Source organism: Sceloporus occidentalis, unplaced genomic scaffold (genome assembly GCF_023333645.1).
Source record: "Sceloporus occidentalis isolate IW3139 unplaced genomic scaffold, rSceOcc1.0.p SCAF_3, whole genome shotgun sequence".
NCBI classification, from domain to species: Eukaryota; Metazoa; Chordata; class Lepidosauria; order Squamata; family Phrynosomatidae; genus Sceloporus; species Sceloporus occidentalis.
This window is the reverse complement of record NW_028316983.1, coordinates 103,596,025-103,619,959: the sequence shown is the minus strand read 5'-3', so window position 1 is coordinate 103,619,959 and position 23,935 is coordinate 103,596,025. Positions and strand designations below refer to the sequence as shown.

General features: G+C 37.6%; 1 protein-coding gene across 4 annotated transcripts in view; it reads left to right on the top strand.

The window, feature by feature from the left end:
- Positions 1 to 23,935, top strand: part of ABCD3 (ATP binding cassette subfamily D member 3) — a 44,419-nt gene that overhangs the window by 2,318 nt on the left and 18,166 nt on the right. For 3 of the 4 annotated variants that reach the window (XR_016280502.1, XM_089515695.1, XM_089515694.1), the window contains exons 2-9: positions 10,551 to 10,584; positions 12,139 to 12,237; positions 14,771 to 14,859; positions 17,046 to 17,115; positions 21,606 to 21,703; positions 21,886 to 22,009; positions 22,881 to 22,937; positions 23,559 to 23,701. Coding sequence is in view for 3 of the 4 variants with exons in the window: in XM_089515695.1 (XP_089371821.1) it covers positions 10,551 to 10,584; positions 12,139 to 12,237; positions 14,771 to 14,859; positions 17,046 to 17,115; positions 21,606 to 21,703; positions 21,886 to 22,009; positions 22,881 to 22,937; positions 23,559 to 23,701 (714 nt within the window). In the remaining variant the exon portion in view is untranslated. Of the gene's footprint in view, positions 1 to 10,550; positions 10,585 to 12,138; positions 12,238 to 14,770; positions 14,860 to 15,909; positions 15,980 to 17,045; positions 17,116 to 21,605; positions 21,704 to 21,885; positions 22,010 to 22,880; positions 22,938 to 23,558; positions 23,702 to 23,935 lie in introns of all 4 variants that reach the window. The other variant, XM_089515696.1, reaches the window with a different exon arrangement.

Sequence of the window (23,935 nt, the reverse complement as noted above, 5' to 3'; positions counted from 1 at the left end):
AAACATAAAATACATGTGCAGAAATGTGTGTGAATCAGGGTTTTTGCTTCCTAAAGGTAGCATTGTTCGGCTTGGAAGAGAATCACAAATGTTTTGGGAGGAAATGTATTTTTAGATAAATCGAGATTGCTGTCTATCTGCATAGGGCTTGCAAATCTGCAGCTGTGATAATTAAGGCTGGAGTAATAGTTTGGGAACTTGTGTTTGTGAAATCCTTAGCACCTACACACCATTTGGTTTCAAGGGTGTGCACAAGCATAATCAGGGCGTGACATCTAAAAGATGGGATCAAAGTCTGTGTTTCAATCTGACCCAGTCGGAGTAAAAATTTGACAGGACCAGGCAACATCAGTTTACTTGTTGATTGCTATATTGTTGATTTCAAAGCACTTTTATGAATTTGTAAATTGTACACACACACACACACACACCAATGTTATGTATCTTTTAAAAACTTAGATAATTATATGTTGGATAGACTTAACAGGGTGTCATTTTGAGGAAGCGTCTGGTACATACTGAACCACATTTTAACTAGTTTTTAAGATATAACAGTAGCTCTCTTCTGAAACTGAATTTCTCAAAAAACCACTATCGCTCAGATGATCTGATGCACAAGTGGGTTTGCTGCTTTTATTTGGAAACAGATTTTCAGCATCCAGTGGCTCTTTTGGAGTGATTTAATAAAGGGGTAGCTGCTAATGTGTACTGTACTTGCTCAGTTGTAAAACATTAAGACTAGTCAAAGAACTGTAAAGATGCAGTTTTTCACAGCCAGGTTCCCTAACCAGGTTTACTCAAGAGATGGTTTAATTTCAGGGGTGATTTCAAATTATATGGAACAGTTAGAAATGTGGGGCTCAAGAGAAGGTATTTTGGCCTTGTTTTGTAGTAGTATTACTATTTAATATTTGCGTAGAACAAAATATGTATAGTGGGCCCTTATTATCCACTGGTGTTTGGTTCCAGGACCCTCCATGGTTACTAAAATCCTTGTGTGCTCAAGTCCCATTAAATACAGTTGTTTAGTAAAATGGTGTCCTTATATAAAATGGCAAAATCAAGGCTTGCTTTTTGAAATGTATTTTCTTAAAATATATATTTTCAAGCTGTGGATGGTTGAATCTATGGATAAGGAATTCGTGGATTCGGAGGGCCGACTGTAACATTGAAATTGTCTGTCCAGATGGAAGGAATAATAGAATAGAGATCTGTAGCAAAAATATAGATTAGATGTTCTAATTAATTGTGAAATTATTAGTCTGTTGAATGTAAAAATGAAAAAAACGAAGGTAGCTAGTGGTCAATCTACTGAAGGACTATATGAACATATTCTTGTATTTGAAACAGATTAATTTCCATTCCTGAGCCTGTTGACCAGAGTACCACCGAGAATAACAAAAGCTGTTTAATCAGATGATGTGGTACAAAGTCTGAAACAGGTTTTCGTTTAACCTGTTGACTCATCACCTTTTTGACCTTCAGAGACTAAAATCCATTTACTTTTAGAAGCTAACATGTTTCTGTCCTTCCTCACTTGCAGTGGTGGCTTGAATGTAGTGCTAATGCTAAAACAAACCACACACATTTTCTCTATCTGTATTACATAAAAGTCTTGCAAGTTAAACTACAACATTAGTCTGCTAATATTTATCACTGGATGTATTATACAAAGAACTCTTGTACTGCCTTTGAGACTAACTGAAAGAAAGTAGTTGGTAGCATAAGCTTTTGTAGCATAAGCTTCCATATGCAGATGAACAAAACTAAGGTCCAAAACCTACAGCAGAAGTAATCCAGTTTGAGACTGCTTTAACTGCCCTGGCTCAGTGCCAGGGAATCCTGGGAATTCTAGTTTATTGTGGTACCAGAGCTCTCTGACAGAGAAGACTAAATGTCTCACAAAACTTCCGTTCCCAGAAAATTCCCTAGCATTGAACCGAAGGCAGTTAAAGCAGTCTCATACTAAATTATTTCTGCAGTGTCTTTTGATACTAAGTCTGCAAAAATTTATGCTATCAACCTCTTGTGCTCAGTCTCAAAGTTACTACAAGATCCCTGTGCATACTGACTGACAAAGATTAACAGATCTATGCCTTTGGAAATGAACTAATTACACTTTTAATTCCACTTCTGTAATATACAACAAATATCTTGCAGACTGAGAATTTAATTCCTTATATATGAACAATATATGTTTTATGTGGAAAGGTTAGCAGAAGTAGAGAAACTCAGGTGTTGAGATACTTTTATTTTGTGTAGCATGGTTTTATTCAGTCGGAGAAATAAGGTAAATACTAATTTCTTCTACTCAGTCTTGCCAAATGTAAGGCTCAGAAGCCTTACCAGGCTCTCTTAAAATCCCCAGCTGCACTACATAGTTCTCTTCTGGGCTAGAAAGCTATTGACTTGAATACAACAGGACTGGCATACAGTGAGTAATGTTTATTATTTTTATTTGTCCATGTTTGAATTTTTAATTGTGGTAATGCTAAAAAATATACGGATACATCTTTGATGGTCAAAAATAATTCAGTCTTGTCATTCTGCCAGCTGCAGAGTTTTGGTCACCAGAACTGAGAAGGCCATGACCCCCCCCGTGTGTCACCAGAATCTGGGAAACTCTCCAAAGTACAGATATCTGAGCAGTGAAGATGAGATGAGAAAAGGACAGAGGGACTCAATAGTGCAATCCCACTCATTCTCTGAATTTTCTCCAGTTTGGACTATCAATGAGATTCAGGCCTAAGCCTAAAAAACAGTGGCTTTTACTGCATACCACAGTGTAAACCTTTCTATCCCAACTATCCATTTTGAATATGGCAGCTCTCAAGGAGTTCAGCAGGTATATAGTTCATAGAACTAGAATGAAATACGGATAATTTTTTTATAAATTGGAGAGGACTTGGAATGGAGGAGGAGGCAGGAATGTCAGGGATATTTGAATTGGAGGGGTAGAGAACTGTTTTTCCTTGGAAAATTGATCTGGATTTCCTGCATGGCAGGGGGTTGGACTAGATGGCCCTTGTGGTCTCTTCCAATTCTATGATTCTATGATTCTATTCTAATTTGGGAAGGCAGGCAGTGGCATGTGTAAAAGGAAACCTAGATCTTGAGGAATTTAGAGGATACATAGGTCCCCATGATAGGGATTTGGTAGCTGATGGTGCAGCTATGGTGTAGGTGAAAAGATTTAGGTAAACAAAAGGTACTATTGTGGCACCTTAGAATTGGACAGTGACTTGTATTTTTTTAATAAGTTAACAAATGATCCTGTTATTCATGAGCAGATTTTAAATGAAGCACAGGGGCTGCCTCTCGCACCATTTTGAAGGGAGGCATGCCTTCAGCTCAGTCTATGAATCTCCAAGGTTATTATCCTCCTGAATTGTAACTGTGTGGGGTTTTTTACTGGTGAAAAATATAGGATCTTTAAATTTAATTATTTAATTTAAATATAAACATTTAAAATAATACATTTGGCTTGGTTTACTAGTCTCTCTCTCTCTCTGTGTTTGCAAGCAGCATCCTCCTGATCCTATAAATGCACAGGAGGTAAGAGTGCCTCGTTTTAATTGGGTATGGAGAAGGTGGCAAATGACAGCTGTTTCTGAACTCAGGACGAGTGACAGAAAAGCCTTCTCTGAGGCAGAGAGTATGAGAGAGAAGTGGGATGTTTTCCCATTTTCACTGTGATTTGGAGAGGACAAGAAACCGTGTAAGAATCGTAGTCTGCAAACTGCAGATCAAATGATAGCTCAAGGGAAGGAAAGTGTATTGCTGTTAATCTTCTTGACTAGAGGAAATAGGCACTTGTCGCTTATATCTTGCTTTTGGAAAAGGTCAAGTGTTGGCTTTAACAAATATATTTTGCCACATAGCACGAGCTCCCCTGACAGAGTTCGGTGATCTTACTGGAGTGTGTAGGTGTTAAAACAATGAGGCAAGTGCAGATAGGGTTATTCGTCGTCTTCTTACTAGGTGAACAGGGTATGATTATTAAACTAAAAAAACAACACCACCACTTTTATAACACTGTAGTACTTGAGTCACACTTTACTCTTTATTCCAAAGGAGTTATGAAACTGGATGAAAGTTGAGGTCAAGTATCTTGAGAAATACTGTAGCAATAGTGTCGTATCTAGCAGTGTTAGATTACCGTATACAGTGCTTGAATTCTTTACAGGCCACATACTTTGTAGAGAGTTCCAGGATAATAGGCCTCTTGTTAGAGGTTTCATGTATAGTGAATTTTCCCAGATAAAAACAACAGTATGAACCCCTCTAAAGGTGTTTAAAAATTTGAAATGTCAAAGCTGTTGCAGTCAAAGCAGGTGGCGTCCAGATAAATGGTTGGAGCAAAGTAACATTAAGCACTTTGGAATAGAGTGTTTTTTTATTATTATGTTTTTTGTCATTCAGGCCTAACCAATTATGTTACCTGAGGTGGAAAAGCAAATAGTCCCACTTCTTCCCAAGTCAACAACAGTACTCAAGGCTAGCCAAGTTATTTTGATGCCTGAGCCAAAATCCCGCATGTACTTGTCCCCAGAATAAAAAATGCAGTAAATATATGTGACAGTTTACTGCCTTTTTGTGTGGCACCCCAAATCCGCTGCTTGACATCACTGCCTCACTTTGAGTAAAGACGGGGCTGACCTTGCTGTCAGTGTAGCAAATGGGAACTGCCCATATCCTAACTAAAAGTCAGAAAAAGAAAAAAACTGAGAGAGGTGTTTTCCTTCCAAAATGCAAACTAGTTAGGGTTATGGGAAAGTCCGTGTTTTCTCCAATATCATTGTAAGCTTTCTGAGGAAGCCTTAGGTGACTCTTGAAGATTCTGAATCTCAACGAAAGAAGCAAACACTTGGTAGGGTGTATCGTATATACTTGACTATAAATCGAGAAATGTATGCCCCAAAATTGACCTTAAAATCCTTGGTCACCTTATATACAGGTCAGTACACTAATACTGGTTAGAAAGGTTCTAAAACAAGCACCCCTCAATGCCCCACTCTTCTCCAATCTTTGTGTCTCAAGGCAGGAGGTTTTGTGTGTTTGTGTGTGTGTGTTGTGAAAGAGTTCCCCAATCCGATTTGAAAGCCTTCTCTTCCCATCAAAGAAACACCCCTTTTAGTTCCACTTCTTTCCCTTCCCAGTCTATTTGAAAGCCTTCTCTTCCCGTCAAAGAAACATCCCATTAATTCCACTTCTTTCCCTTCCCAGTCTATTTGAAAGCCTTCTCTTTTCATCAAAGAAACACCCCATTTAGTTTCACTTCTTTCCCTTCCCAATCCGATTTGAAAGCCTTCTCTTCCCATCAAAGAAACACCCCATTTAGTTCCACTTCTTTCCCTTCCCAATCCGATTTGAAAGCCTTCTCTTCTCATTAAAGAAACACCCCATTTAGTTCCACTTCTTTCCCTTCCCAATCCGATTTGAAAGCCTTCTCTTCCCATCAAAGAAACACCTCATTTAGTTCCACTTCTTTCCCTTCCCAGTCTGATTTGAAAGCCTTCTCTTTCCATCAAAGAAATACCTCATTTACCTCCACTTCCTTTCCTCCTCAACCCAGTGTTAAAACTGTCCCAATTTGCAGCCTCAGGGAAGTGGTCCCATGTGGTCGGGAGAGGTCTAGAGAAGGTAAAATGGAAGTGGTGTTTTCCCTTTTCCATCCTTTGTTATCGCTCCCTAAGTTTTACCCTCGACTTACCCACAGGTCATATCAAAATCCATGATTTTTACCTTGATATCTTCATGTTGGAATAATGGATCCTGGGGAAAATGCTCAGATGAAGGTGAAAGGTGACAAGGTTACTTGGAGTCACCCAGCTGTCATGATGAGTAAGCATTTGGACTGTACTAAGTCACAGGAGGTGACATTGTCATGGGCAGAAATCTGCAAAATGACCGTGCATAGAGGGTTCACACAGGAAAAGACTGGACTAAAGTGCTTGAGAGGTGCACATGTATATAACAGAGGAACCTCAATGTGCAGCGTGAGTGTTATGGTATCTGGTGTATTGCAAGTAGCTTTGTCCGTCAGGACAAGCTTACAGTATATACAGAGAAACAAAAAGTAAAGAGCCTCTTTGAGAGATATCTGCCTGGTGTCTTGTTTGTCTGCTTCTGGAGGGAGAGGGGAGATTCTTATGCCTGCACAGAGCTCAGTGTCGCTTCTCAGGTGGCCATTCAGGTGCACAGCTTTGGCGTGGTGCAACACAGCCAGCGCAAGCACACTAACACTTCCCTGGACTTATACATGAGGTTGATTTGTACACGAGTATATACGGTATATATCTTTCTATAAGAACGTAAGATTTTTGCTTGGTAACAGCCAAAGTCCATCTACTCAGCCTTCTCTTTCTAACAATAGCTAAGGTGATTAGTGTTTTTGAGAAAGTATATAAGCAATCCCTGTAGACAAGTGCTTTTTCCTTTGTTTTGTCTGCCAATCTTGCTTCTTAGTCATTGAGTTTCGGGCCAGCAACTAGATCCTTTGTAGCACACAGCAGAGAAAAGTACTCCTGCATTTTATCCTTTTAGTCTCTCCCAAAAGAATATCATGGGACTTGTTCAGTACAAAGAACCTAACTTTATACAATGGCCTACTGTGTGTTACTTTTGCTTAATGCTGCATAAAATATATGAAGCTGCAGCCCAAAAGTTGCAGTATGCAGTAAAAATACTGAAAGTGAATAGAAAGAGGTTAAATGATAGATTTGTGATCAGAATTCAGTCCAATTATAGTAATGGATAAAATTTTCAGTTGCACAATAATTAGTTCAAAACTTTTTGAACAACTAAAAATGTTCCCACGGTGAAGTGGGCAGATGATTCTGCTACTTGAATGTTTTAAATTCAAATGCTTATAAAAACTGCAGATAAAAACCTAAATCCTGTTGTTAGTTCCAACTAGAGTAAACCCATTAGATCAGTAGTAGTAAGTCATCACTTACTGAGGTTCTATTGATTTAATGGGTCTCCTCTGTTTGAATCTAATAATAAGATTTAGGTGAGAAAGAGGCATTTGTCCCTTTTTGAAAGGAAAAAAAAAGTTTGCTGGGACACCTGTATAAATAACCAAACACCGAGACTTCATGTTATTTAGAACTTTGTTTTCGCATGCTTAATTCATCTTAATTCACATAGCAAATTGAATAAGTTTTATTTAATTGTCTGGTACCTTTGTTTACAATAGTTTGCATATTTTAATGTACTCTTTCCCTAGATTTTTACAAAAAATGTATTTTGGAACCAAAGTCTCTTGAGAGCCTTATGGAGGGTAGAAAAAAGTGTCTGATGGCTCGCAGCGTTTCTGGGAAGGGAGTCAGAAGTTGGCTGGCTGAGAACAGAAGTGTGCAATATGTCAGTGTATAAAATCTGTAAACACCCTTCCATTTTATGGAACTGCCTTACTTGGTGAAAGGTAACATGTTACCTTATTACATCACCTTTGAGCTTTGATCTCTGCAATAGATGCTGTACATGGGTCGAAAAGGAAATGTGGGAAAGAAGCCAGAAGTACAGTATATACAGGCTTTAGTTATTGTCAAAAAACAATCTTATTTTCATTAATATTGCTGCTCATTAATGAGAACTGTATAATAAACAGGCAAGAAAGAAAATTTAATTGATTCTGCTTGGATATTTACACAACCTATGCTGCAGCTTCCCAGTCCACCAGTGCCGTCAGTGGTACCCATAGCTCTTAGAAACAAGGGTACTGTTTTTCCCCCCTCTGGCTGTGTTGCACAAGGTAGCTTAGGTAGAATTTGGAGAAAGGAGGAAAGGGAATGTTTGTTTATCCTTCCTATTCCAGAAACCAGCTAAAAGGAGAAGGAAGAAGAGAGCAGTGGCAGCAAAGAGAATGGCCACAGGTGATCTGCCAAAACTGGCTTCCTGTCAAACCAAGCGTAGGAAGGAGTTGTGAGAATAATTAGCCATGTTGCCTTCCAGCCTCTGGGTAGAAATCACTGAGTGTAGGATAACTGAAGTAAGCCTTTCCTCATTAAGGAGGATCATAGGATTTGTGAGGAAACCTCACGAGTATTATCAGTTTTGATTCTGTCATCATCTTCTGTCCTCCTTCTTTTCCTTTTAGTGAAGGGGAAGGGGACTTGTTAAAAGAAATGAAGAGACGCTACCCTTTGCACTAGATCCCAACAAAAGGTTTTGCTGCCCAGCACTCATGGGATCTCAAAAGTGCTTTATTCTGCACCAACATTCAGACTTCACCTTTCTCTTAGACATATTCCAGTTTCATGAAGTCTGATTTAGGACCCTGGTATGTAACCCAACATTTTATGTCTTTTAGTACAACATACTATAGCAATAGCGGCTATATTTCTATACCGCTTCATACTGAACTAAGCAGTCTCTAAGCAGTTTACAAAGTGTAAGCTAATTGCCCCCAGCAAGCTCAGAACTCATTTTAGCGAACTCGGAAGGATGCCAGGTTGGAGTCCCTGGCTGGAATCAAATTCACAACCTTGTGGCTGTGGGTGAGTCACTGGAGTACTGGCATTTAACCACTGCACCATCAGGGCTCCCTGCTGAGTTATGTATTGGTTTGTAGATTAAATTATAAAGCGATATGCCTTTGTACGTTTTACTTACTTTTAAAGATAAAATAGTTGCACTTTGATTAAACAGCAGTAGTACATCTCGTTTTTCAGTTGGCATGGCCATTGTAAGTGACATTGCTGTGAAAAGAAAATGCTATGAACTAGCTGCACACCTAGTAATTCAGGTTATGCCATCTACTAATTGTACATCTGTGCACATTCTTAATTTCCAAATGGAACTACCTTTCCAAGTTGGTTGCTCAGCCAAATTTCAAATTTAAAAGACCTGCATAATTGCCCCAGGCAAGAATTTTGAAAGTCACAGAAACCAGTTAACTGCACAACTGTGAGAACTTCTGAACAAATTTCACAATTCTCTTTCTCCACATTATAACATTGTAGTGCCAATTTCTCCCCCCGCCCCCAAACGTACTGGCGAAGATTCCTCTTAATTAGAAGTGTAATTTACCATATATACTTGACTATAAGTTGGCCACGTATAAGTCAAGGGCAGGTTTGGGGGTCAAAATTGTGGATTTTGATATGACATGTGGATAAGGGTAAAACTTAATAGCATGTTGCTATGCCATTGTATTTAATAGGACTTGAGCATCCATGGATTTTGTTATCCATGGGGGTTCCTGGAACCAAACCCCAGTGGATAATAAGGACCTACTATATTGTTTAATATCTATATAAAAAAGCAGTGAGCATGACTTTTCAAATCTGACTGTCATTGATTTCTGAAGAGAAGTGGAACAGATATTTAGGCGTCAAGCATTGATATTCCTCTTCAGCAGTTTAAGTTCAATACACGGAAGGTGGGGCAGGGCTTATTTTTTGAAGGGACAACATGCAGTATTTGAGTCACATGTCTGCATCTTGTTCTGTGTGTAAACCCCATTGCAAACATTATTTATGTAATGTGTGAAGGGAGCAATGAAATCAAAGTATTGTGAAACAGTCTGGTTGAATTGTTATACTTTTTTGTGATGAATTTTCCCCATGTGTATATCCTTAAAGGATTTCTGAGGCATTCAGTAAAATCTCTGGGCACTTTCCAGTAGGAGTTTCTTCTGAGTAATAGTTTCTGGATAAAAGCTTATGAGGAGGAGATTTTCATGCAGATTCTTTTTCTGCAAGCGAAAACAGTAATGACTTGTGCTCTTTCTCACCCATTCTTCCTGCAGGAATATATGGTGATTAGTTTACCAGCCCCCAAATATTTCATGCTCTTTTCTCACCTGACAATATCACCTATTTAGATTGTTAGTGCTTATTCTTATAGCTTGAAGTGTAAGAATATTAAAATCCTGAAATATTATTGTTATAGCTCATGTCAGTTGTGTAAAATTAAATATTAAGCTATATTAATAGAGTGGTCATGTCTAGTAACTTACATATTTCTAATTCACCTGTTTATAATGCATCTGTAAAGATACATACAGTGCACCTGTGCCATATGTGGGCACGCCATATGCAGCTTTCAGCTTACACTGAAGCTGTGCAATGGAAGCAGCAATGGCGCACGCATCTATGGCACACGCACCACGCCGCATGCACAAGCCCCATTGTTTTCAATGGGGCTTGAGCATATGGCGTTATTTCCCTTATGCGGGGGAGGGGGGTGTCCGGAATGGATCCCCACGTAAGGCAAGGGCCAACACTAATTTTTTAGTCAATGAAAATAATAATTTTAGAATGTATTACATTACCCCAAGACAATAGATATAATGATACATGTGGGAAAAGTTTGTGGTAAAGTAAATGGTTACTATTGTCTACCATGGGGTAGAGTAGAGTATTGTTGTCCTAAATAATTGTATTTTGAGAAGTGCATAGCGTGATTAAAAACAACAACAATGTTGTTCTCTCTGTTTGAGAGAGGTGGGGTGATGTTTTTATTGGTTACTTGTCATAAATTCCTTACCAGAATTAAAAAGAAATATTTTGATTAAAAATGTAAACCTATTTCATTTTCAGAAAGAAAAGTGATAAAACGTTACCCGGCAATGAGGTGAGTTTTTCAGGATTTAAAATGTAAAATACAGATGAAGTAATTGCTGAAAGTCCAATATTTCCAAGGAAAAATTCAGTGAGATTATTTGAAATGTTAGGGCATGCCCAGAAGAGTAAACAAACAATTCCATAGGAGAGGGTTCATCCTCTCAATTAGTTTATAGAATGATAGAATGAAGTGTTTGATGTCTCTAGCCAATATAGCTAGATTGATAGTCTCAGAAAGAAATCCTGCTAAATTCACATGGGTGTGTGCCCAGGTAAGTGGACAGAGGATTGTGGCTAACAGGAGCAAGTCAAATGAAATCTTATTCTTTATGACAGTATTATATGTAGCTTTTGTAAATGGAAATATCTCTGCTAAATGTTAATTAATTATGTGTTACCTAACACGTGTAAGAACAAAAAGATGTTCTGCACTATTTTGTGTGGGAAAACTATGAGTTTCCTCCTTTAAAATCACCTGTTTCCCCTCCCTGCCATTTAGTTGACACTTGCAAAGAAGAGCAGCATTTCTGCCAAGTAAGCGCCCTAGCCTACTGTGTCAAGTGACAAAGTAGACTGCTTCTTTACACATAGGTAGAACCATTGATTGCAACTGTTGCACCTTACTGCTTTAAGCTTTTCCCTTACTGTGTATTAGTTCACAATGTTTTTGCATGGCAAACTGGAGCTGTGCTCATATTAGATACATTTAGAAGCAAGCCATTGTGATGTAGTGTGCTGAGCTTTGGACTGCATCCCTGGAGAGCAGGGTTCGAATCCCCACTTGGCTATGGAAGCCCACTGAGTGACCTTGGGTAAATCACACTCTCTGAGCCTCAGAGGAAGGCAAAGGTAAAACTCACTCTGACCAAATCTTGCCAAGAAAATCCTGTGATAAGTTCACCTTAGGGTTGACATAAATTGGAAGCTACGTGAAGGCACACAACAAGAAGAAACACTGATGTAGTGGTATTATATATAAAAGGATAGTAGTGCCCAGTGGTTCCATTCCAATTATGTCAACTTTATATAATTTCTGAGGGCCTGTTGAATCCTTGCATAAGTTTCATATCCAATACTTGATTCTTTGTACAAAGCATTACAGAACTCATTACTTCATTGAGCCAGGTATTATTTCCAATAATTGAAATGGTTGTTCCACTAGCTGTTATTCTATTGGCAACTTGTGTTCCTCCAGTTGTTGGACTGCAACTCCCATCAACCCTTATTACTGGCTTTGATGACTAGGACTCATGGGAATTATTTCTGGAGGGCCAAAGATTACCTTTTCCTGTGCCAGCAGAAGTGAACAGTGTCTCACTTCATACTTCTCCCACTACCACAACACTGGGCACAGTCATAACAAAACAAAGCAAACACTGCCCTCTTTGAAAACTGAAAGATTAGGGCTCTGAAAGATTAGGGCTCTGAAAATAATTCATATAGAAGGCTTTAAAAATGAAGAAGGTAATTAATATATTCTGTATTGTAGTAGACTACAGTCAGTTCACCAAAATAGTTTTCAAATATAAAAAAACAATGTCTTGTGTAATCTTTTCATGTGCAGAAAGAAGTCAAAAAAGAACGAGCTGTAGTAGACAGAGTTTTTTTTGCAAGACTATCTCAGATCCTGAAAATTATGGTCCCCAGAACATTTTGTAAAGAGGTAAGTTCCAGGAGATGATCATTGTCTCTAATTATGTTGCTCTTATTTGTCATCAGCGCTGGAAATGTAGATACTTGCTACTGTCATTTATGCCAACCTATTTCTGTGCAATCTTATCAGTTGTGTAAAATCAGACTCGGCATACTGAATAGGTTATTCTTAGTAAGTATAATCATTTCAAAATTGGGTATCATACAGTTTTATATATATATCCTTGACTACATACTCAACACTAAGATGATTGGAGTTATAGAGCCAGTGTCAGCATTAAGCCTTATCAACAGAAACAATATGGAGTGAGTATGAAAAGAGCTGCATAATATGGTTTATAGGTTTTTCTCTGGAAACCCCAGATTAAAAAGTCTTCTCAGACTATTATTTCCAATGACAGTAGACATTTATGAACCTGTTGTTTTAAAACTAACTTGTCTTGATTCTCAAACTAGATCTTGTGTTTTGATCTTTTTAAACAGTAAAGGAAAAATACAAAATACAGAAAAATACAAAAACAGGACACACCTTTTAAAAACTCAGAGCGTAACAGGGACTTACTGAGAAATCAGCAGCATCCCAGGGTATGCTCAATTTGTTATGTTCACCCAAACCTTCTTAAATGGTAGTGTCTTCACAGTTAGCTGAAAATTAAGGAATAATGTAACCGAATGAATCTATTATCATTCTTTGAAAAAGTCCTTTTATGGCCATCAGTTGGAGGGTAGAAACCAAATTCTTATTAATTCCTATTAGGAGTTGGTTCTTTTAGCTGTTCTTCCCTGACCACATATTTATTGATTTTGTTTTATTTATATCCTTCCTTTCAGCTAGACTTGGGATGCAAGGCAGTTTGCATCATATTTTTTAAAAGTTCCAGTAAAAACATAAGCTAAAAACACAAATTAAATAGTACTTACAGTACTGAACAGATTAATCCATTTAAAGCAATTTTAAAACAGAACACAAATAATAAATAAGCAGTAAAATATAAAACAGCCAACATGGTGTAGTGGTCTGATCATTGTACAACTCTAGAGTTCAGGGTTCAAATCCCTGTTTAACCATGGAAATCCACTGGGTGACCTTGGGCAAGAAACACTCTCTCAGCCTCAGAGGAGGGCAAGGGCAAACTCCCTCTGAACAAATCCTGTCAAGAAAACCCCTTGATAGGGTCAGCATAAGTTGGAAACTATTTCAAGACAAAAAACAAAATAGGAAAGTCCAGAACCCTCATCTTAAATCCTCTGATGGTAAAAGGTAGTTAAATGCCATTCAGAGATTTAAGGCCGAAACAGACGACCACGAAGGGGCAGCTTGAAGCTGTCCCCGCCAAAGACGCATCGGGGCTGTGGCAAACACATGTCATGCCCCCAGTCCACCCTGAACCCAGCCCAAATAGGAGTAGAAAAGATCCACGCCTATTTGGGTTGGGAAAGAGCAGTCTTTCCCAGCCTTGCTACGGCCCCAAGGCAGCTTCTGGGCACTCTGGCGGTGTGCAGTGTGTAAATCCTGTACTGCCGGAGCATCTTCGCAGCACGTGGTGTGTAAACGCTGTGCTCCCAAGATGCCCGAAAGTGGGCTTACCTATGCCATGTATTCTGGCCCTTAGGGACAGATACCAGAAAATCAAAATCGATGATGATGATACAGAATTTGAATCATTTGTTTCATATAACAATTTCTGTTTAAAATCACTTTTGGCTGCACTTTGATCTCCTGAAGTCTACAAACATTTTGAGGGTGTTCTTATGTAGAACAAGTCCCAGTAATCTAGTCTGGCTATTAATAAAACATGTGTGGACTGTTAATACAATGGGCCCTTGCTATCAACTGAGATTTGGTTACAGGAAGCCCCCCCAAATCTGTGGATGCTTCAATCCCTTAAAATACAGTAGTGTAGTAAAATGGTGTTCCTTATATGAAATGGCAAGAGCAAGCTTTACATTTTGAAATTTCTATTTGTTTTAATATTTACAAGCTGTGGCTGGGTAAATCTGTGGATATGGAGGATTCACTGTATTCTAGCCTACATACTGAGAAATGCAGATGGTATTTATACATTTACTGGAGTTCTGAATGGGAAAGGAAAGAATGCTTATCTTGGGGAAACAACTGTATTATGCTGTGTCTTCTGCAGAAGTAAAAGAAATGGCCTAAGATTAGCCTAATTTCTGATGATGATGATGATGATGATGATGATGATGATGATGATGATAATAATAAACTGTTGTTGCAATCCTGTCTCCTTTGCAAATTGCCATTACTGAATGGTGTAAATGACATGTTGGTTTGGTTTTTGGTTGTGGTTTTTGGTACAAGTGGGCCACAGCTGCCTAACATTGCCCACATCTTATAAACATAAAACATAAATCGGACTGTATCTGCTGTGCATTTCATGCCAAAGACTGGCTGAAATTTTTATGCAAAATCAATAAAAAGTAGTTTTTTATGGTTGAGCTTGGTCCTTAAACCTTTTTGTAGAAATTCCTAAAGGAAAATGCAATCTCTAAACACTGTCTTCTCACTTCACTTATATTAGACAGGTTATTTGGTACTTATTGCCATGATGTTGATACTTCGGACATATTGTGACATTTGGATGATTCATAATGGAACAGTTATTGAGAGGTAAGTGTTAGAAGTGATTTTAACATCATTTATTGACTGTTGTAACAGAAACTAAGGTTGTGTTCTCTAGAAATAAAGCTTACATCCAAATGACTGATACTTGATTTAGAGCTTAAAGATAATGGCTCTGTTCACATGAAACAGGAAACCATAGTTTACTTCTGTGAAAAGAGCCATGGTAAATCTTCAGATTCTCTTCTTGTGTAGCTGTCTGAACGACAAACTTTCATCTTTAAACTAACCATGGTTTGATCTTAGCTTGTTTTACTTAGTATAGTTTACACAAATTACAGTTTCTTGAGTGAAGATGTCACAGAGAATACTGTTTAGTTGAAAAATCAAATCAGAAACCTTTGGTCCCCTCACATCGAGAAAAGCAGGAGCACTTGAACTTAAAGCTACCTGTGTATCATTAAGTTCATTGCACAGCCATTGAGGTATAACTGTCATGAATTGAAAGTGGAGGTAAGGAAAAGTGTTATCAAACTATTAGGTAGTTGATTTAAAAAAGCATTCTATCTGTTGGTGATTACATTTCTGTTTGATATACAAAACATCAGGCAGCATATTTTGTCTATTTATTTGGAGAGTATTCATACAGTACAGTTCAAATGCAATATAAACCTATGGACAGACATCTTAGAATTTATCTGTGTTTTTTAAAAGAGAAGAAAGAATGTTAATGCTTTTTAAAAGCAAGAAGTATTCTGAGATTTAACTGATTTTTTTTCCTTCTGAATTTCAAAGTACATTTTTTGAAAAGCTTATGTGAAATAATTAATTTTTTTAAACACCTTGTTTTTGGTCTCTGTTTTGACATTCTTGCAATATGGTTGTGTTCTGTCTAAAAATAATTTCTATGCAAACTGCTGGAGTACATTGTTCCATTGTTGTCCTACACATTATGTTGTCTATTTAAGTAAATTGTCTTTTGGTATTGCAATTGTGTGTAATTATAATTTTTTTATACTTTATGTACTGTAAAGTTATAAACTAGAAACTCAACCTAGCAGTAAAGTTGTTAAATTATGTACATTTTTTTTCTTGCAGTGCAATCGTAAGCAGGGATCTGTCGCTATTCAAGAAATTCTTTATTAAATTTGTAGTTTCCATTCCACTGGTAAACAGATATTGTAAATATTAGCATGCATATATTACATTTATGCTCATAACTGATGCATAACTGAAGCAATTTGCTTTATATCTCCAGTGGTTTATGGCTTCAGAGATTTAGTTTGAACTGTATCAACTAAATTGTAAAGTCTATAGTGCTCCTATAGCTCTTTAATTTTCATCTTAATTGCTTCAGAATGTATATTCTTACAGTGAAACTGAATGCTGTTGGTGACCTTCGCTGTTGCTTTCTGTCTCTTCCAAAGAAAACCCTTTACCTAGGTTGAGATCCCTGCTTGCTTCCATTCTTGATCTAGGGATTACCAGACAGCTGCTTTCCTGTTTTGTTTTTAAAAGGCTGCCATGATTATTCAGTCTGTTTAATTCTTCATTTGTTTTAACATATATCCATTTTAGATAACCCCTTTTTCATTTTGTCTTTACGTGTTGATATGAACTTTGTTCAGATCAGCACTTTTCACCAAAATGGGCCTGTTAGTACAGTATTAGTTTTTTTTTTACAAAGAGCATGTGGCAGCCTCATCAAGTGGTAGCTCCCTGTAGTGCTGTCCTTTCCTTCTGCAACATCTAACATCATTGCAACATCATTTATTTTCTTCTAGTATAAAATGATGTTAGGGAAAGGGGACAGGAAAATGCCTCTTGTCATGTTGATACCAGGCTATAGCAGGAGTTAATAACTAGGCATTGCAAAGAAGTGGAGTTGAATAATGAACTTGTTCAATTGCAGCTTTTGTCATTTGTAATATGTAGTACCTTCCTTAAAGAAAGAAAATATATTGGATGCCCTTAAGTGTTAATAATGCCTACAGTTAGGGCTACAGCAGTAGCAGTGAGAAGGTGAATGGGTTTCAGTAAGCAAGCTGTCACTTTGTCAACAGATGTGGGAGCACATCTGTAATGGCTCTCTGGTGGCTACAGAATCCTGCTTTCCCTGTTGAATTTCTTGTTCTGTGTACACCTTAAATGGCTTTCTGCTTGCTCTTGTGGAAACACTGCAGGATGGGTCTTGCTTCCTATGCCATTAACATTTTGCATGTGGTGGTTTGCAGTGCTATCATTGGTCGCAGTAGAAAAGATTTCAAGAGGTACTTGTTCAACTTCATCGCTGCCATGCCTGCTGTAAGTGGTGCTTTTTGTTTTTGTCATCTCTTTGATAAAAGTTACTGATATTGTTAATTCCCAATGAGGGACAAACCAAGTTCTAAAAATGATTTTAAAATCTTACAAATGAAAGATCATGAGTGATCTCAAAAGGATACAAGAAATATATAATTTTTCCTTTACTTGGGCCACTTTGCACTTAGATTTAGTATCGGGTAATCAGTATTTTATGATGAAGAAGACTGTTAGTCTGCTATATTGCATTTTCCTAGCCCCACTGTGTGTCTGGATGTTCTAATAATTTCATTAAAAACCAGGGAGTCCAGGTAAAGGGAAGTGAAGGAGAAAATAAGGAAATGCTCAATATCAGAAGTCTCAGAAACCTTTCCCAACATGGTGCCTCCCAGAGGTGTTGAACTGAAACTCCCACCATTTTCAGTCAACACAGTTAGTGACCATTCTGGGTAAAGAAGATGCAGTTCAACACATATGAAGAATACCAAGTTATGGAAAGCTAGATTAAGTTATAAAACCTCTTTTCATAGCAGTAATAAAATTCTTTATAACATTTCCCATTTTAAAATAAATTGGCCACCTTGATAAATGTGTTTCATGTACTTTAAAAAATGTTCTCAGGTTTCTCTCAAATTGAATATCAGCTTAGTAAAAATTATTTTACAAATGTGGGAACTTTGTGAGATTTTTGGGTTAAGACATTCTTGTTTTAGAATACTGTGGCTGCAAGCATTTGTTTAAAATACAAGCATAAAAAAATATCCTGCCATACTCACAGGATTGGGTTAAATCTAATTTAAAAGATTCAAATAAAGGCAATAGGTTATATGTACTGGAAAGAATTATACTTTAAAACTCCAAATAAAATAATTTTAAAATACCACACAAATAATAGAAAAGAAGAAATATGTTTAAAATTTCAAGGCATTCATTTTAAAACTTCTGATCATCTCAAGCAGTTGTTGGAGGTCTACCCAGATACAAAGATCTTTGTCTGTTTTTGGAAGGGCAGTGAAGCAGCTAGATCTAACCCCCTCTGAAGAAGTTCCATAATCTGAATGTGGCCACGGGGAAGCTTCTCTCTTGCTTCTCTACTAGACATGGTTCTGAAGGGATTCTTTCAAACCCCGTGAATATGTTTATAGGAGAATATAGTCTTTTGGGTAGCATGGGCTAGTCACATAGGGCTTTACTGGTCATAACCAGCATTTTAAATTGTGCCCAGAGATGGTCTGGTAGCGGTTGTAATAAGTACAACCAGCCCAGGAAACAGTCTAAACACAGCATTTTGAACTAGTTGGAATTTCTGATCATTCTTCAAAGACAACCTCAAGTATAGAGCATGTTGAAGTAATCCAGTTGGGATGTAACTAATGCATGAATCAAAATCTCCAGAAATGGGCATAACTGATACACTAGATTTGATGGTACAAATGCAGTCTTGGGCACCTCTAAAACCTGGGGATCCAGCTTCAGGGTTGAATCTAGGGGTACACTCAAACTGAGGATCTGCCTCTCCCAAGTGAATGTAAACTAATCCAGCATAAGCTAAATCTGTTTTCCTGATCTGCCTTCTGGCTAACTAGGTATACTTGCCTGGATTAAGCTTCAGTTTATTCATCTTCATCCAGTCCATTACTGACACAAGTAGGTTTAAACTAGAGCAGCTTTTGGAGCAGGCCATGCAGTCTCCACAGTCCTGGAGCGATCGTGGCCGGAGCAGCCGGAGATCACTCCTTCCAGGCCATCTGCTGTGGCCCAGAGTTAGGTGTCATCAGCCTGTTAGTGAGACTGAACCCCAAATTTCCAGACAACCTTCAACAGTGGTTTCATGTAAATACTACAGAGCCCTGAGTGATTCCACAGCCCAATAACCAGAGCATCAAATGAATCCCCCAGCACCCCCTTCTGAAACCATCCTTCTCAGGAAGAAAAGAAGCAACTGTAAAACAGTGCCTTCTGTTCCCATCCCAGAAAGGTCCAAAAGAATATCATGACTGATGGCATTGTAAACTGTTGAGAGGTCCAAGGAACTAGTCTGGGTCCCAGTTTAAGTCATTACCAATATAATCAAAGCTGTCTCCGTCCTTCAACCAGGTTTGAAGTTAGATTAGATTGAATCTAGATAATTCATCTTCTCTAAGGGCTTCTGGGGCTTTAAGGCTGCCTCATGTTCTAGGGCCTACACCTAAAAATGGAGTAGGGGGAAATAGCTGGTAGTTTATCCAGTGTGGTAGATCCTGAGCAGAGCTTTTTAAACAGTGGCCTTACAACTGAATAGAACAGTTACATTAATAAATAAATTTGGTGGCTAATTAGATTTAGTTTGTACCCTTTTAAATTTCAAAAGTAATGCATAAAAAATGGAGTGTATTTGTAAATAACTAGAATAATCAGTTCCATTGTAAGCTATCCATAGACTTCATTTTCTGTTGTACAATCCACTTGCTTTAATTTTTAAAAGTTGTACTTAGTTCTAAAAACATGGGCATAACTTATTATAATAATATGCTTTGGAAGAAAATATACATGCAGTAATCTGCTTTCTTGAAAATACACATTTTGGGGCATATAAATATATACTCGACTATAAGTCAACCTTGTGTCTAAGCCAGGGTCTCAACTTTTGGGACCAGAAGTGTGGATTTTTATATGACCTGTGGATAAGTCAAGGGTCAGCTGGGGAGAGGCTGCAGGGATCACCGTTCACTCTTCCCAGCTGGGCTGTTCCCACAGAGGAAGCCCAGTTGGGAAGAGGCTCAGGATGGATGTACCGTATGACCCATATATAAGTCGACTTAGGTTTTTTGAGGTCAATTTTTGATCTTAATTTCTCAACTTATACATGGGTATATACAGTAGTTAGGTTCATTTTGTGGCTGTAAAATATAGAATAGAGCTAGCATATTTAGTTGATCAGATTAAGCCATTTAAAAAACCTATTTATATTGACTGAACAGTGCCACTGGTCAATGAATTTGCAGCTTTACAATCCTTATTTTATAAAATTGTACATAAGGCCTAAATACCCTAAAGGCACCAGATCCTGTTGATTTTAGAAGCTAAGTAGGGTTAGCCCTGGTTACTACTTGGATGGGAGACTGCCAATGAATACCAGGTTTTATAGGCTATATTAATGAGGAAGGAGGGGCAAAACCATCTCTGAGTATTCCTTGCCTAAGAAACCCCTTAAGATTCATGAGGTTGCCATAAGTCAACTGGTGACTTGAAGCACACACTCACAGTAAATGCTACCTTACAAGATCTGCTGTGATGTGTATGTGTTGTTTTAAAACAACCTAAGAGTGGCTTGAATTCAGAAATGGTCTTCCACTAGAGGACAGACTTTTCTGTTTATGCAAGTTTTTTTTTCTAACCTGCTAGGAAAGCATTGCATGAGAGAAATGACTCTCTAGCTAGAGATGTTCTTTCATTTGTGCAAGGTCTTGTGCAAGTCTCTGTACAAGCTATTTACTGAGACATTTTATGGCCTGTAAGACTCTCCACTGACTATTCCCAGGACCATTTACAGCCTGCTGAATTATATGCCATAGTTTATATCTAGCTTCTATGCTATGTTTCTCATTCTATAATATTAAACAGCTCCCCATTAAACTAAGAAACCCTTTGTTCTCTTGTGATGTTTTCTTCATGGGTTAGCATTATTACCTGTTCCCTTCCTCCTTGTGGTTCTTTGGATCCAATCCAAGTTCTTTGGATTCTTAAAACTTTAAGAAGTTTCTTTAAATAGTTTCCTTAAAACTATTTTATTCAATTTTTGTGCATATTTTATCAATTAAGTAGTAGATCAATCAATTAACAGTGGAAACCTATGCATTTTTACTCAGAAGGGAGTCCCACTGATTTTATTGAGAGTGCACCTACGCTGTAGAAGTAATGCAATTTGACACCATTTTAAGTGCTGTAGCTCCATCCTGTGGGATCCTGGGATTTGTAGTTTTACAAGATCTTTAGCCTTCTCTGACAAAGACTGCTGGTACCTCACAAAACTACAAATCCAAGGATTCTATAGAATGAAGCAATGACAGTTAAAGTAGTGTCAAACTGCATGATTTCTCCAGTGTAGATGCATCCTGAATCTTGCTCCAAAGTAGGATTTTAGTCTATGATTGGGCACTAGTCTTGGATTTTGGATTATAATGTGCCATCTCTATCTTAGAGTTTGCCTTCTTAGTGAAGCAGTTTGGCAAGTTGTTTTATATTTGTTGGCCTAAATCCATTTGGGGGACATGATAAAATTTCTGTTCAGAACTGGGAAAAGACTGAACTTTTCTCATCACTTCAGCAAACTCCCCCCCCCCCCACTCCCGCCCATGTGCCCTGTCAACCCTTAAGAACCAGTTTTCAAATGATGTCAGGAGATGTGATGGGAAACAGGAGGTGTGCACTAGTGTTGCACCACCAGCACCTTGTTGGATTTTGGTCTTTGTTCTCGCTGTTTGCAATTTGTGTTATATTCTTACTGTTCCTAGATTTCCCTGGTGAATAGCTTCTTGAAATATGGGCTAAATGAGCTTAAGTTGTGCTTCCGTGTGCGACTGACCAAGTACCTTTATGATCAATATCTTCAGTAAGTAATGCCTTTTTCTCAATGTGTAATGATTTAAAATTGAATTAAAATAATGGTGAGGTCAATTAATATTTACTTTCCCCCAAACCATACATAAAGTCTTCCAATTTTGTTTAATCATTTGATTTTTTTTAATGAAAGTGCCATATTAATTTGAATTTGCTGTTTTTATGACATTCTAGGACTTACACTTACTACAAAATGGGGAATCTAGACAACAGGATAGGAAATCCTGATCAGCTGCTTACGCAAGATGTAGAAAAGTTTTGTAATAGTGTGGTAGACCTATATTCAAACCTTAGCAAGGTGAGTATGATTTTTTTTAAATCATTCTTCAATTCATAATCTGAATCATTACTGTTTATAGGATATGTCCATTAATTATATTAAATAAATGTTTAGCATGATAACTTAGTATCTAAATCCAAGTTACCAGGTAGTTTGTCATGGCCTGGGTTAATTGCAGCCTTTCCTACATGTAATTCACTAGCATTTGTAAAGCAGTATTGCACAACTTGCAATACTTGCAGCCCAGGTTTGAAACACACACATACACATACACACAAAACCATCCAACAATGCTGCCAGAAATATAGTGGCTGCGTTCTTCCCTTCTGTAATCTTCCTTTTCCAGGGCTCTGTGGTATGCTCTGACACCATTCTGCTCACCCACACTGTAGTCACCTCCAGGCTTTAGCAGTAACTGCAAGGATTTCAAATGTAACAGCAGGGAAGCCTTTGATGAGTTATTTGTAATTTGGTGTGGTCCTCTGACTTGGGAAGTTGTCCACCCTCATTATAAAAGACATACTGTGCACAACTTAAATTATTCCAATTAAGCTTCTTCCTCTAGTTGATATAGTAGCTTGCTGCATCATGTTTGTAATCTATAGTTTGTTGTTTGCCAAGAAACACTGAGGACCAGCCTTTGCAGTCTCTTTTGTTTCTGTCTCACCATAAATCTGGAGAACTATATTGTATTGAACAGGATTTTATTCTGTTTTTAGATAGCTGTTGGGCAGGAGACATAACGAACACAGGCTTAATACACAGGATAATCCATTTTCTCTTTTATTTTTGTTTCTACTCAGCCTAAATTAGTTTTCTAAATAGAAATGGAATGGATGCTTTGTATCAGAGAATGAATATAAAACTAATATTCAACCTTCTTTTTCAGCCATTTTTGGATATTGTTCTATATATCTTCAAGCTAACAAGTGCAATAGGAGCCCAGGTAAAATAGTTTTATATTTATGCACTACAGTGCTTTGGTATATGACGTGATATGTGGAATAAAGGATGTTTATTAGGGAATTTTCTATAGATCGAGAACTAAGAAACACTTGTAAAACCACTCTTAACATGTACAACCAACTATACAGAAACTGCATTTCTTTTAAAGTTGATGTGTGGTGCTAAAGAAATGATAAATAATAATGTGGAGTATTAGGCTAAGTGCTTATTGATACTTATCCTGAGTTTAATATTCATTGATGCTTAACATGCATGTAGTCTGTGGTAATACGTCATATGAAAGATGCAATTATCTTTATTTTTTAAAGAACCTTGTAGAGTAGCCTTAGAAAAATAAGTAACTAGTATACACCATCTATTCACCCCACTACTCAACGAAGGGCATGGTTCCTTTTTAGACAAGAGTTATGATACAATACCCGCAAACGGGTGAGGGATGTGAACTCCAAGTCCATAATATATCAATGCAGCAGTTCAGATATATCTTCTGTACATTTACATATGTGTTCATTATCATTATTATTATTATTATTATTATTATTTTACATGTTGTTAATGGTTTTTTTTCTGAACTCTTGCCTTCTTTCCTAAATATTTATAGGGTCCTGCTTCTATGATGGCCTACTTGATTTTTTCAGGCTTTTTCCTTACCCGCTTAAGAAGACCCATTGGTAAAATGACTATCACAGAGCAAAAATATGAAGGAGAGTATAGATTTGTCAATTCGCGGCTCATTACAAACAGGTACTAAGGTTTAAACACAAACATTTCTTTGTAAAAGCCACACAATGCAGGAGAAACAAGATTATTTCAGTGTTTTTTAAATCTGAAAAAAAAAAAAATTAAGAGCAGAACAGCAATCCAAGTTCATCATCTTAAGACTGCATGAAGTCACTCTGCATATACACTTAATTTCTCTCTTGTCTTGGAAAGCAGCTACCAAGATGGTTTCCTCCCACAAGCTGAGTAATTTTTTTT